Source organism: Galeopterus variegatus, unplaced genomic scaffold (assembly GCF_000696425.1).
Source record: "Galeopterus variegatus unplaced genomic scaffold, G_variegatus-3.0.2 Scaffold371, whole genome shotgun sequence".
NCBI lineage: Eukaryota > Metazoa > Chordata > Mammalia > Dermoptera > Cynocephalidae > Galeopterus > Galeopterus variegatus.
In genome coordinates, this window is record NW_007726482.1 from 619,583 (window position 1) to 633,877 (window position 14,295).

General features: G+C 38.4%; 1 protein-coding gene across 1 annotated transcript in view; it reads right to left on the reverse strand.

The window, feature by feature from the left end:
* Positions 1-2,191: 2,191 nt before the first annotated feature.
* The window catches only part of LRRC69 (leucine rich repeat containing 69), a gene marked incomplete at its 5' end in the record, with an annotated part of 85,087 nt that continues 72,983 nt past the window's right edge, over positions 2,192-14,295 (reverse strand). The window contains one exon of the mRNA XM_008568058.1: positions 2,192-2,408. Within this exon, the coding sequence (XP_008566280.1) occupies positions 2,298-2,408 (111 nt within the window). The remainder of the gene's footprint in view (positions 2,409-14,295) is intronic.

The window sequence follows — 14,295 nt, forward strand, 5'->3', positions numbered from 1 at the left end:
GTCTAATAAACGAATAAATGAGAAAAGAACAATTTGAAAGAGAGATTCTGTTCTACTTTAGACATGTTGAACTTGCAGAGCTTGGTAACATGGGTTAAAAATGGAGAGAGAGATTTAGGAGCTGCCCACCTGGGTTTGACAGATGAAGCTAAACGAAACTAGTAGGAGTGGACGAATACACTCAGCAAAGAAAAAGTGCTAAGAGAAAAGATTGGACTGAATAGAGGGAATCTCACGGAATACTTATTTTTAAGAGACAGATATAGAAGAGAATTCAATTAAGGGATGGGGAAGAGGAATGAACCTAAGGCATATAGTTCCAAGACTAGGTGATCAATGGAGACCAAACCTGCAGGCAGTGCCAGCCAGACGAGGAGTCACTCCCAGACTGGGAGGAAGTCACTGACGATCTCTGAAAGACCAGGTGTCCTGGAATGGTGGGGCAGAAACCNGGGAGGAAGTCACTGACGATCTCTGAAAGACCAGGTGTCCTGGAATGGTGGGGCAGAAACCTGGTTGTAATATCTTGACATAGGAAGAGGACAGTGGTAGAAAAGGTGAAAGTAGACAGTCAAGATGTTCTCCCGTGTAACCTTGAATGGGAGGAAGTCACTGACGATCTCTGAAAGACCAGGTGTCCTGGAATGGTGGGGCAGAAACCAGGTTGTAATATCTTGACATAGGAAGAGGACAGTGGTAGAAAAGGTGAAAGTAGACAGTCAAGATGTTCTCCCGTGTAACCTTGAACTTCAAGAAACCATCTGACTTATTTGTTGAATAAATGAATACACAGATGGATAAATAGATTGAATTTTCTTCTCAGGAATAAACACAAATTGTACATAAATTGTGGCTGAGGTCATGGGATTAAAATGCTAAAAAAAATACACTTTTTCCCACAGCATTGATTGTGTAAAAATATTTCCCTAATCAAAGTCAATTTCCTGAGTAGTTTCCCCTTGAACAGACATAGTTTATTCCTGTAACTCATTTTTAATGAGTTCCTATGCCTTTCATTTGCACTTTGTTTTTTATTTTTGTTTAAAATGCATTCTTGGTTAATGGAGCTTTTAGAAAGTTACCTTGAGGCCCCATTTCTGTCTCAGTGAGGCCTGAACCTTGTTCTTTGGAACTGAGCACTCTCTGCTGTGCTCCATTGATTTAGCTTCCTGGTTAAGCCAGAGGCACTCTGATGCATAAAGAAATATGTCGTGAATTGAACTCATAAAAGGCTTGGCTGGGAAGGTAACCTGCTAATGAACATAAGAAAGATAAGACTCCACTTTGCTTTCCAACAGAGGGGTCACCAAATGATTACATGAAGAAATATATTTCTAGTGAGATTTAAATATAAAATTATGGTTAATTTTTTGGCTTCTCTGAAAACACAGCAACTTTATCTTAGTCTATCCTTGTGGTTCTCAAACTGAACATGCACAGAAATCACCTGGAGGGTTTGTTAAAACAGAGATTTCTGGGCCACACTCCCAGAGTATCTGATTCAGAAGTTATGGGGTGGGTCACATAATCTACATTTATAATAAATTCTCAAAAGATGGGAATGGTGCTGGACAGACCACACTTTGAAGAACCACTGGTCTATCCAAAGTTTCTCATATATTTTCATAACTTCTTTTCCTAGTTTTTTGGTGTCCTTGACAGAAGATGCACCAAGTTCTCATTTCAGCACTACTGCCCCGGCTTCTGTCATTTTCTCTTGTGAGAAAATAACAGCACTTCGTTAAATATGTATATACTTGGAAATATTTAAAAAGTAACAGTGATGTTAGGAGTTACTAAATCTGGATTTACAGCCTTCTACTCATTTTTAAGTGGAATGAAGTTTTTATCTTAGTCAATAGGAGTCAGTGCCTCAAATGAAAACACACAAATGTATTACAACTATCTAGCATTAAAAAATGATTCTTGCCAATTGCAAGGCATTTATAAAATAAATACTTTTCCCCATCAAAGTCTCTTGATACCTATCTAGGAAAGGAGGGTCGTGGTCATAAAATGATGGTAATAAAGCATACTCATTTTCACACAGACCTTTATTTTTCCATTTTTTATTTTGTTTTTAAGCCAAAGAAAAAATACACCTAGCATCTAAACAATCTAAAGGCAGACTGTAGTACTTAAATTGGGATCTTTATAATTAAATTTTTTTCCTTTGCTTAATGTGTTGACAAAGAGAACAGACACAGCATGGGATCGTAAGCAGGGCATAATGTGACTGTGTGTGCAGAGCTCCCAGGGCAAGTTGAGTGAGGCTCTGAACCAGCATCTCAACGGTGCTACACTTCAGCAATTCCAAAGACGTTAGGGCCACGCCGATTAAAACATTTGTAAGAACAAATTAATGTTCGGAGAGGTACCAGCTCTAGATTTCTGCTGACCAGCCAGTTCTAAAAAGTGAAGATTAAAAATAAAATTAAAGCAGTGCTCAATAAATATTTTTGATTAAAATAAATATTCACTTTCCTCAGAGGTTTCAGAACATTGATTTCTAAAGGGCACTCTATTTACGCTTGATTTGCTCTTTTCCCATACACAAATAAACAAACTTAACTAAGAAAGGCATACTTACAGGAAACAAAATCCAAATGATAAACGATTATATGTGCTTTTATTCAAACATATTATATAGTCTAACAATAAAGTGTTTGGGACAAAGTTTAAAAATGGTATATAATTTATACAAACCTGACTTTTATCCTACAGGGATGTGAAACTGATACATCAGCAAACATCTACTGAACTTCCCAATGGACGTCTTGGTTTTGCCTGTCCAGCATCTACTTCCCATGGAAATTAATCTTCCTAATATTCTTTGTTGACTGTCTGCAATGCTTATGAAGATCTTCACTGGCTGGTTTGTAGGCACATTTCCCAACACATGACTTAAGTTTTTGTACTTCAAAATCTCCAATCTTAGTTTTTAGTGCAAAAAAATAGGCAAAGACCCTGTTGACCTATTTAGGGTACATGTCCTGGCCACTTATGTATGAAATAATGGAAACCTTAGAATCTTACCATGTATATGCTTTATAACGACACCTGAAGTCAACCAGCTTTCAGTGAGGGAATCCAAAACTAAGGCACACAACAAGTAGTTTAATTGGTAGATAATGTTACTCAGTTTTACCATGAAACCATTTGGCCAATGTCATCACAACCCACAATGGGAGATTTGATAATTCTTCTGTTCACTCTTCCACAAAATAACTTTGTGATCCCATTTAAAGGTTTGAACATGTGAGCACAGTTATTAATACTCCCTTGAGAGAGGAACAGCCTTCTCAGCCTGGTTATACATCAGTAGGGAGCCAAAGTCACATCACCTTCATGTCCACCTCCAACAGTGACTGTGAAGCACTTAAAGGATACATGGCACTAGACAAGGCATAAAATATTTTGGATAAAGTTGGAAAATGGTACAGAATATCTACAAACTGGCTTCTTTCCTTCAAAGATGTTTAGTTGATCAATCAGCAGACATTTATCGAACTCCCCAATGGGTATCTTGGCTTTGCCTGTCCAGCATCCATTTCATATCCTGCTGGCACAAAAATCCCACTTTTTCCTTTGGAGAACCTTCCCTCCTCCAATCCAGTGCATACATATCGAACTCCCCAATGGGTATCTTGGCTTTGCCTGTCCAGCATCCATTTCATATCCTGCTGACACAAAAATCCCACTTTTTCCTTTGGAGAACCTTCCCTCCTCCAATCCAGTGCATACGTTAGAGGAGTGAGAAGGAAACTGATCCCATTCTCTGCCTCCAGATAAGACCATGTAACTCAGGCCCAGCCAAAGACCCAACCTCTTCCCTCTGACAACACTGATCAGTCTGGGGTGAGCCCATGACCCATGAGAGTCTAAAAAAGCTGGTGAGCATCAGCCCGAGGACTTTCTCTAACTGTTGAGGAAAGAAGGCACTCTCTTTACTCCCAGAGGGTGCTCTTACCTGAAAATGAAGCCAAGACGGAGGAAAGCAGAGACGATAAACACAGAAGGACAGATCCTTGATAAATTTGGGAACCTGATCTAGCTGTGACTAAATATTCAGCCAGAACCATCCCTGGACATTCTTCATTACTTGAGTTAGTATGTGAGTTGGGTTTCTTTAACTTGCAATGAAGAGCCCTGACAAATTATAAGTAACCTAAACTCTGTATGACAGTAGGCAAAGTGCCAAGTATAAAAAGCTATATAGCAAACCATCTCTGCCTCTAAGAATCCTCTTAGCATCTAGTTGGAAAGACAAACACAAAAAACATCATTCTGATTAAAGGTCATTCGTGTAGTTTTTTGTCTTCCTTTTTTTTTTTTTGTTTTTTTCCATGTCCGGCAATGGATCGCAACCCTCAGTGTCGACCCCGTACCGGACCGGGACCGGCAACGGGATCGCAACCCTCGGTGTTGCGCCCACACCTCGCTCAGCCAGTGAGCGGGAACCGGTCTGTATGTGGGATCCGAACCCTTGGCGGGAGCGCCGCCACGCTTCCCAAGCGGCGCACTATAGCAGTGCACCACTCTGTAGCAGTGAGCCACCGGGCCGGCCCAATGATAGGTTCTATATGAGTGCAGTGAATGGAGACATGACCATAGACTGCATGCTAAGCAAGATTTCACAACATAAGTAAAAGGCAAGCTGGGTTTTGAAGGATGAGTAGGACGTGGCTTCCTGGAGAGGAGGCAAAAGGACATTTCAGGAAGCATGAACTATGTGTGCAGAAAGTCAAGAATGTGCATACTGTATTTGGGAAACAATACAGTATAAACAATAAATAGACCATAAAAAGTTAAGTCATGAGACATTAACAATAAATACTTAGTCCAGAAGAGAAAAAAAAAATCATAAGTATTTCTCTAATTATAGACATGTTATGTATAATACATTAAATCCACTCTATATAAGATAACATTGATTATCTAACTAGATTACAATGGATGTGTTGAAATTGTGCTTGGAAAATTAATGATAAAAACCAAAAGCAATGTAGTCTTTTCCCTTTTCATATAGTAGACAACCCTATCACCCAACCAGCTCATCCTGCCTACTTCTGTAACATAGCTTAGCTGGAACTAAAGGGCTAGTGGAAATAACCCATGCTACATATATTTTATACAGCATCTGTTAAGCAACCAGGACAAATAATAGAGCGATGAACCAAGAGCAGGAGATTAGAGAAAGAAACAAACATAAGCCAAGGAAGCCATGGGTCACACTGTTGTCCGATTTGCTTTGTCCTGTTTCTCCATGAGGTGAAAAGTTTATAATAGAAACTTTTAAAGGCATTTTCTATTTTCACTGTGGTTTTAGCCATTTCCCTTGTGTCATTAAGAAATTGCATGGAAAGAGTTTGGGTTGGCTCTTGTCGCAAGCAGGAATGCAAAGTGTCTGTGTCCTTCTTTCCCCTTCTTGGTGGGGGGTGGGGGGTGGAGTATTACTGTTTAGTTAGAATAAAATGAATGTGTTTTGTTTATCTTTCTAAGAGCTTATTTTACCAAAGGCCATTATCATTTTTTTTAGTGAGAAAATTTGCTGATGTCTGCTCTATAACATAATCATTTTTATTTCTGATACAATATTTCTCAGGATTATGAATTGTTTCCTAGAAATTTTACTGAGAAAAAATGGACTCCACATAATTCCTTGGTAATGCACTTTTCCATGTAAAGTCAGAATCCTTAGTAATGTTTGCATGAAAAAAAGAATCTCTAATTCCTTACCACTTGCCCACTCACATTCCTATTTCCATTTATGGCATCGTTGCAATACTTTTTACCAGTATGACATATGTCCATTTGAAATGAGCATGTTGCAAAGGAATTATGACACTCCCTCTTATAAAGGACTTCTCTTCACAAACCTCAATTTAAAAAACCTCACAGCTCTGTCAAAGATAGTTACTGCTTTGGTCACACAAAGAAAAAAATATCCTTTGTGTCAAGCCAAAGTCAGAGAAGAGGAAAAGGAATTGGTCTATGATTAGACATGTTATTATTTTGGCAATGAAATTTAAAAGGTGAAATGCTATACTAAAGTTTAATTTTTCAGTCTTTACTACTTACAATGAAATGCATATTTCCCGGGCCGGCCTGTGGCTCACTCGGGAGAGTGCGGTGCTGATAACACCAAGGCCACGGGTTCGGATCCCATATAGGGATGGCCAGTTGCTCACTGGGTGAGCATGGTGTTGACAACACCAAGTCAAGGGTTAAGATCCCCTTACGGGTCATCTTTAAAAAAAAAAAAAAAGAAATGCATATTTCCTAAAGCAAATAAACACACAGTTATATCCTCTCCCTATTTTAAGGATAAGTAGTTTTCCACTTAAATTTAAATATGTCTGTTTGCTAAGTTTTATTTTTGTTGAATGGTAGAATTGAGATATTTTTAAGAATCAGTCAGCATATGCTTTGGTGATAATCACTGCCTATAGTGGATTGAATCATGTCCCCCAAAACTGCCTGAAACTTGAATTGTGTCCTCCAAGTTTTATGTATTAGAAACTTAGCACCCACCATGACTGTTAAGAGGGTGGGAAATCCTATTATGGTAATTGAAAGGTGGAGCCTTGAAGAGGTGATTGGATTGTAGGATGATGCCATAGTGAATGGATTAAAAATGGTGCTCAAGGGTGTGGTTTTGAGGGCTTTAAAAGAAAAGGAGAGTCTGTCTTTCTTGCTCTCTCTGCTTCCACCATCTTGCGGTGTGAGACCCCTGGGTCACTGTCACCATCACCAGATGGACTTTAGACTTCCCAGCCTCCGAAACCGTAAGCAATAAATTTCATTTTCTTTATAAATCACCCAGTTCCAGGTATTTTGTTCTAAGCAACATAAACAGACTAATATACTGCCATATTTTAAACTTTAAGAAATCAAAGATTATTATAATATATATTTATATCACACAGTATAAAGTTTGGATAAGGCTTCAACATTATGTGAAGTACAAAGAACAGAAAGCACAAGATGGTTTTCTGTTTTGTCAGGAAAAGGTATTGTGGTAGACAAAATAATCCCCCCACCCCCGAGAGGACCACATCTTAATTCCTGGAACCTATGAATATGTATGTTACTTGATGTGGCAAAAGGGACTTTGCAGATGTGGGTAAGTTAAAAACGTTGAGATACAGAGGTTAACCTGGATTATCTAGGTGGACTCGATGTAATCACAAGGCTTATTATAAGGGTAAGAGAGCAGCAGAAAAGAAGGTACAAGTACATGACATGAGAAGGGGCAGCTCTGCCATGACTGGCTTTGAAGATGGAGGGAGAAGCCCATGATCGAGGGGATAGAGGTAGCCTCTAGAAGCTGTAAAGGGCAAGAAAGCAGGTTCTCCCCCAGGGCCGTCAGAAAGAAATGCAGTCTATCATACCTTGATTTTAGCCCCGTAGGACCCATGTTGGATTTCTAACCTACTGACTAGAGGTAGCCTCTAGAAGCTGTAAAGGGCAAGAAAGCAGGTTCTCCCCCAGGGCCGTCAGAATGAAATGCAGTCTATCATACCTTGATTTTAGCCCTGTAGGACCCATGTTGGATTTCTAACCTACTGACTATAAGATAAATTTTTGTTGTTATCCAACAAGCATATGGCAATTTATTACAACATCAATAGAAAACTAATACGGGTATCATGTTCCAAATCAGCAGAACTTGAAAAGCATAACTAAGCATAACTGTATTAGTTCATTTTCTGTCTCTTATAGCAGAATACCTGAAACTAAGTAATTTATAAAGAAACAAAATTTATTTTTTGCAGTTTTGGAGGTTGGGAAGACCATGGTCCAGGGGGCACATTTTGTGAAGGCCTTCTTCTTGGTGGGAACTCTCTACAGAGTCTATGGTGACACAGGCAATCACACAGTGAGAACGGCTAGAGCTTCAACATGCTCAATTGCCCTCCACATGAAGCCACCAGTCTACCCCATTAAATTATTAACCTATTTCTCTGTGAATGGATTGATCCATTTACAAGGGTACAGTCCTCATGATCCAATCACCTCTTAAAGACCCCACCTTTCAAACACCATAATTGCATTTCCCACTCTCTTAACCCTGTTACAATGGGGATCAAGTTGTCAACACATGAACTTTTGGGAGTACATTCAACCCATAGCAATGACTATAGCAGTCCCTTTTTCCCTTATGGAATCAAGGCACTTTCAAGCTAGAAGAGACGGTCTAATCCCTTCATTGCCCTGATCAGGAAACTAGTCCAGATATAGCAAGAAGATAGGTGACTTACCTTAGGCCTCATAGTTTAAGGCAGAGACAGGACTAGAATTCAAGTTTAGATTAATGTTATAGTATGTTTCCCAGCCTCTTTCCCAGATGAGGGGTTTTGATTATAGTTTAATGACCACAGCAGAAAAGTTTAGAAGGATGAACAGTTTTGGGAAGAATATTGTTGCACTGTTCCAGTCAACAAGTTCTTTTTTAAAAAAATTGTTTATGAATATTCATGAGATACAGAAATGATTGTCACAAGTTCTGTAGTGTTTCCTTCCTCATGGTGCTTCCCTTCTTTGCATTTCCACTACTATACCTCACACGGGCATCAGACAACCACTCTAATTGGTCTGTTTTCTTCAGCTTCTCTTCATCTTTGGATTGATCCAGCATACTACTGCCAAATGACTCTTTCAAAAACACACCTTTTTTCATATCATTGACTTGCTCCCACATGTTCAGTAGGACTCCATTTCCAAACAGGGTCAAGAGCAAATTCCTTGGTGTATCCTTTGACAGTTTCATTGAATTTGGCCTCAGTTTTTTTATGTCTCCTCCTCTTACTCCCATCCACAAACCAACTTAATTGATTCACTGCCCTATAAGAATCATTCATTTTCCTCCATACTATTCTCTTCTAACATGTCCTCTCTGATTCCTTCTCCATGTATCCTCCCTGTACAAATCTCAGCATCTTTCTGGGTACTTCTCAGTCCAGACAATCTACAGAAGCCTAAACCAATCAGTTTCCAGCACTCGTTTAACTTTTAGCTTTTATTCCTAGCTTCTTTTACATCTTTAGAGTTTAAACTCAAGATTTTAAGCCATTTGGAATAAATTAGTTTCCCTACTGATTTGCACTGTACTTAGCACCCAAAGTTTTCTGCTTAAAGCAGGCCCTAAATTATTTATGAAGTGATTAAAAATAATTTTTAAAGTCTAAGATGAAGGTTTAAAATGACAACTCCTTCATGACAGCAGTGATAAGTCCTAGCAATGAGCATTGCTCTGAAGTTAACTATTCCCTTTAAGAAGAGTAGCCACACATTTGGACTTGCTGAGGATAGTCCTGGCTTCTTGCTGTTTTTCCCAGCTACTAATAATGCTGTTTTTCCCAGCTACTAATAATGCTGTTTTTCCCAGCTACTTTTACTCTCAAAAGCATCTTGGCTTAGACGATACTTTCATTCCACCCTAAGGGCATTAGGGACTGTGGTAAGGGCAGAAAGGAGAAAGACAATCTTGCTCAGGTTACAGCCAAATCATCCAGCTAAGCAGCCTTCTTTCCCCTACAGACCGGTCCTGATCTCCAACACCACTCCTGCATATCCATGTCCTTTGAATTTCACATGGGAGGTTCAAACATTTTGGTGATGCACAGCTTTAGAAAAATGAACTGAAGTTAAATCTAATTTAAGATTTTTCAGATGAAAAAGTCATAGATAGTGAATACAGCTGTGACTCTATCCAGCAGTTTAAGAACAAAAGGGGGAGTTCGCTAAAGGGATAAGAAAATTCAGGGAGCTCTCATAGGAGAAGAAGTAATCAAGACACAGTGTGTGAGTTCATTTATACTATAATTGTTTTTGCTGTTTTCTGAATAAAATAAGAGGGAATATACATACCATTTCAATTTTTCTGAACAATAAATACATATTACTTTCATGACTATTTAGAATTAGAAATGTGATGCCTTCTGATCCTCTTAGTGCCTAATGTACATTAAATTGACTAACCACCACATAAATGTTTTAAAACCTACATTCATTTTCACAGCTGACTGGTTGAAATGATCAGTTTCAAAAATGAATGTCAGTGGTATCTTAACAGTAATAACTTTTTACTGCAAAGTAAGATTTTACTCCATAAGTAATGAGTCAAATTATTAAATGTAATCTTATATTATGTTTCATTACTGGCAGCTTGTCATAAAAAAGGAATTAAGGTTACAAATTTTCATTTATTTTCATAAAATAGATGAGCGTTTTCACTCATTTGCAGTGAGACCTATTCAGCCTAATCTCTTTTGAGGGTAGTTTTAATTACATGACATCATTCAATACAGGGTTGAGAGTTCATGTTCCAAACTGTTCCCTCCCTAAACTATTCAACTTTAAAGGAATCTGGGGAAATGTTAAGTTCAACTAACGAAACTATAAGAAATGAAAACTATTAAATGCATATCTTGGGCACAGGATCACTCCAGTGTTTGGAAAGGATTTTGTGAGACTATTTAGGTAACCTTTAAGTCACTAGTTCAAATATGGCCTAAGTCAGTAGTAACGAAAAGGAATTAATTTTTGTTGTTGTTTCAAAGATTTCTATCATTAATAGTTAAGACTGAAATACCAATTACATTGAAAGTATTGATCATTCTATAATTGCTAAGGACTAACTGAACTCAGATGGCAGGGCTATAACATTGAAAAAAGACAAAAGCATCTGGATGAAATATAGTAAAAATTAATATCTGAGACTAAGCAAAAATTTTCAACTATTTCCTAATCTTCATCTCACTATTTCATAAGGCAAGCATAATACAATTTCACATTCACCCAAAGAGAAGAAATTACAGTTTGATATTTGGTTGTTTCTGTGTTTATTGTCAAGAATAAAGACCCTTTATCATCCAGTGTCTCTCTCCTTCGAGTGCAAACCCTGTTAGAGGCAAAACATTCTGTAAAAGTATAAGAGCAAAAAAAAAAAAAAAAAAAAAAAAAAAAAAAAAAAAAAAGTATAAGAGCAACCAGATGTTGGTATTATCAAATGGGTTCTGCTTTCAGGATGAAGTATTTACTAGGAAGGTCAGCATTCTCTAAGGTTAGTTCCTGAAGATATAATTAAGAAGTTAACATTTTTTTTAATAGACAGGCCTCTAGGCAACTTAGTTTTTGCATAATCTATTTAAGAGGAAAAACAGTATAAAACCTTAAAGATACATAAAAGCAACTATTTACCAATGTGGTTAATCTGATTATCATTCTTATGCATTTTGTGCATGTTTTCACTCTGGAAACGGAACGAAATAATAGCATTAAAAAAAAATTTAGAAAACATGTTTCAATTGCCAAGCATCTGGTAATGCATATTCAAATCTCAATTTTCCTTATCAATGTTTAACAATTTTAAATATCCTTAAATTTGTTTAGTATGATTTATAAACTCATATTATACACTTATTCTAATTCCATTGTCATATACTTTTTTCACTATCAGGCATTTTTTGCTATCATATACTTTCTAAATATTCGTTTAGCTTCTTTAATGATTTTAATAGAGTTAGATGGTTGTTTCAAAGCAAAACAAGTTTTTAAAAAATTTCTCTTCTCGGGCCGGGCCAGTGGCGCACTGCTATAGTGCGCCGCTTGGGGAGCACGGTGGCACTCCCGCCGAGGGTTCAGATCCCACATACAGACTGGTTCCCGCTCACTGGCTGAGCGAGGCGCGGGAGCAACACCGAGGGTTGCGATCCCGTTGCCGGTCCCGGTCCGGTGCGGGGGCGACACTGAGGGTTGCGATCCGTTGCCGGACACGGAAAAAGACAAAAAAAAAAAAAAAATTTCTCTTCTCAAAATTTTCTGAGACTCCCATGGCTAGAATAAATAAAACAAATTTTCTAGTAGAATGGGAAACCAAATAGAAGCTAATTTCAGCAGAAGAAAAAGTAAGAAAGTCCTATTTATTGCACATCTGTGTTTTATAGCTGGAGAATATGTGCCCATACCTGGTTTTGCCCCTCTGTCTCTGTTCTTTCTGACTCTCCTCTGCTGACTCCTGCTTTTGTCCATCCCTTTAGTATTGTTGTCCTCAAGGGTTCTGTCCTTCTGGGCTTCTCACCTCACTGGCTAAGTCTCCTTGGACAATCTTCATTCCCATTGGTTTTGCCCCTCTGTCTCTGTTCTTTCTGACTCTCCTCTGCTGACTCCTGCTTTTGTCCACCCCTTTAGTATTGTTGTCCTCAAGGGTTCTGTCCTTCTGGGCTTCTCACCTCACTGGCTAAGTCTCCTTGGACAATCTTCATTCCCATGGCTTCAAGTGTCACACTTATACCAACAAGCCTGAAATCCACATCACCAGGTCCAACCTCTGTTTGTCAAACAAAAATTGTATCTTGCTACTTCACTGCTTTGACAGCTGTAGTTAGCTGTTACAGGCTGAATTGTTTCACCCGAAAATCCATATGTTGAAGTCTTAACCCCCAGTATCTCTGAATGTGACTGTTTTTGGAGATAGAATCTTTAAAGTGGTAATTAGGTTAAAATGAGATCGACGAACCCTAATCCAATATGACTAGTGTCCTTATAAGAAGAGGAAATTAGGACACAGACATGTATAGCAGAAGACCATGTCAAGACACAGGAAAAACAGCCATCTATAATAAGCCAAGGATAGAAGCCATAGAAGAAGCCAAGCCTTCTGGCACCTTGGTCTCAGACTTCTAGCCTCCCAAGTGTTGAAAAATAAATTTCTGTTGTTTAAGTCACCCAGTCTGTGGTATTTTGTTATGACAGCCCTAGAAAACTAATATAGTAGCTTTTGAAATTGAGTTCAACATTCATACAGAAGAGCCATCCCGATCTCACACTAACTCTCTCTCCAACCTCATCCCCTGTGCTTTACCTTCAGGGAGTTCCCTGAACTCACTGTGCAAGTTATCGGCACAATGCTATCTCTGCACAGGAAGTTGCCTCACCTAAAATGCCTGTCCACTGGTTCTTTATCTATTCTAATGCCTCTTTATTCTTTAAAGCACATTTCCAAGCAATGCCTCTTAAAATAATTTTAACCTTTATCATGTGTTATTCAAGTACCAAACACAATCACTGTGCTAGGTCCCAGGGATAAATCAGGGAGTATTCTTGTTTAGTTGAGATGCCTTCTTCTCATAGCACCCTGTGTACCCCCACATGTACATATCAAGAGAGTGTAATCATTCCTTCTCATCTAAAGGCCTTGATTAAAAACAAAACCTATCTTTATTAAGCATCTACTATGTGCTATCTTTATGACACCAGCTGTGCTAAGCACTGTCTCTGCATCACCTCCTGTATCCCTCACTGCAACCCCATGAGATAGGTACTATTACTATCACCATTTGACAGATGAAGAAACTTAGCCTCAAAGAAGAAATTAAGATGACACAGGTGACAAGTGGTAAGGCTGGTCATAAAGCCTAACTTGTCAGGTTCCAATCACCTTATGATCCCACTTCTCCTGCGATCATGGGTTTCTCAAGGACCAGTGTTCTGTATTCCCAGCCCCTGGCAAAGAACCTGACACATAGTAGGAAAAAAATAAATGAGTTTAAGCAGATAAATAAATGATGACAAAAGGAGGCTCTTTTACACAAATGTCTTAAATTCAGCTGAAGTAAATGGTAGTAACTGGGTTGAAAAGCATAGACATTTAAAAAATCTGTCTGTCTGGTTAAGAACAAGGAAGCACATGCATGAGTTCCCTCCCCAGAGCCTCTATTTGGCAGCTTTGTGAACTTGGCAGAATCCCTTGACTTCTCTGTACCTTGGATTTCTCATTGGTGTCGTGGGGTTATTTTGAACATTAATTGAGGTATTGCAGGTGACATATTTAGTACAACATCAGACACACACTACCAAATAGATGTTGGCTGTGGTTGCTTTTATTAGGTTGCATTTTCTGCAAAAGAGATTAGAAATGAGATTAGCATCAGATGATTTTGAGTAGGAATCTGTCAGAACCAAAATGAACATGGCAACTTGTCCAAGGTGTTCAGAACACGGCCACAGAAAGCAGGGTGTTTTGGCAAATTTTGCCAAGTAATATGACATGTTATACTCATTAAATGTCTCTTGACTATAACAATCTATTCCAGAAGATAACAGGAACAATTCACAGATATGTTCCATATGTGATCAAGATTGCATATTTACTCCCATTTTGAGGACCAACATGCATTTCTATCCTCTTTTTCCTACTGATGATCTCTCTTTTCTCCTGGTGTTTAATGTCCAGCTGGTTTTGACTTTCAAACTTCTCATTGACCTTTATTTCAATGTTCTCTTTCGCTA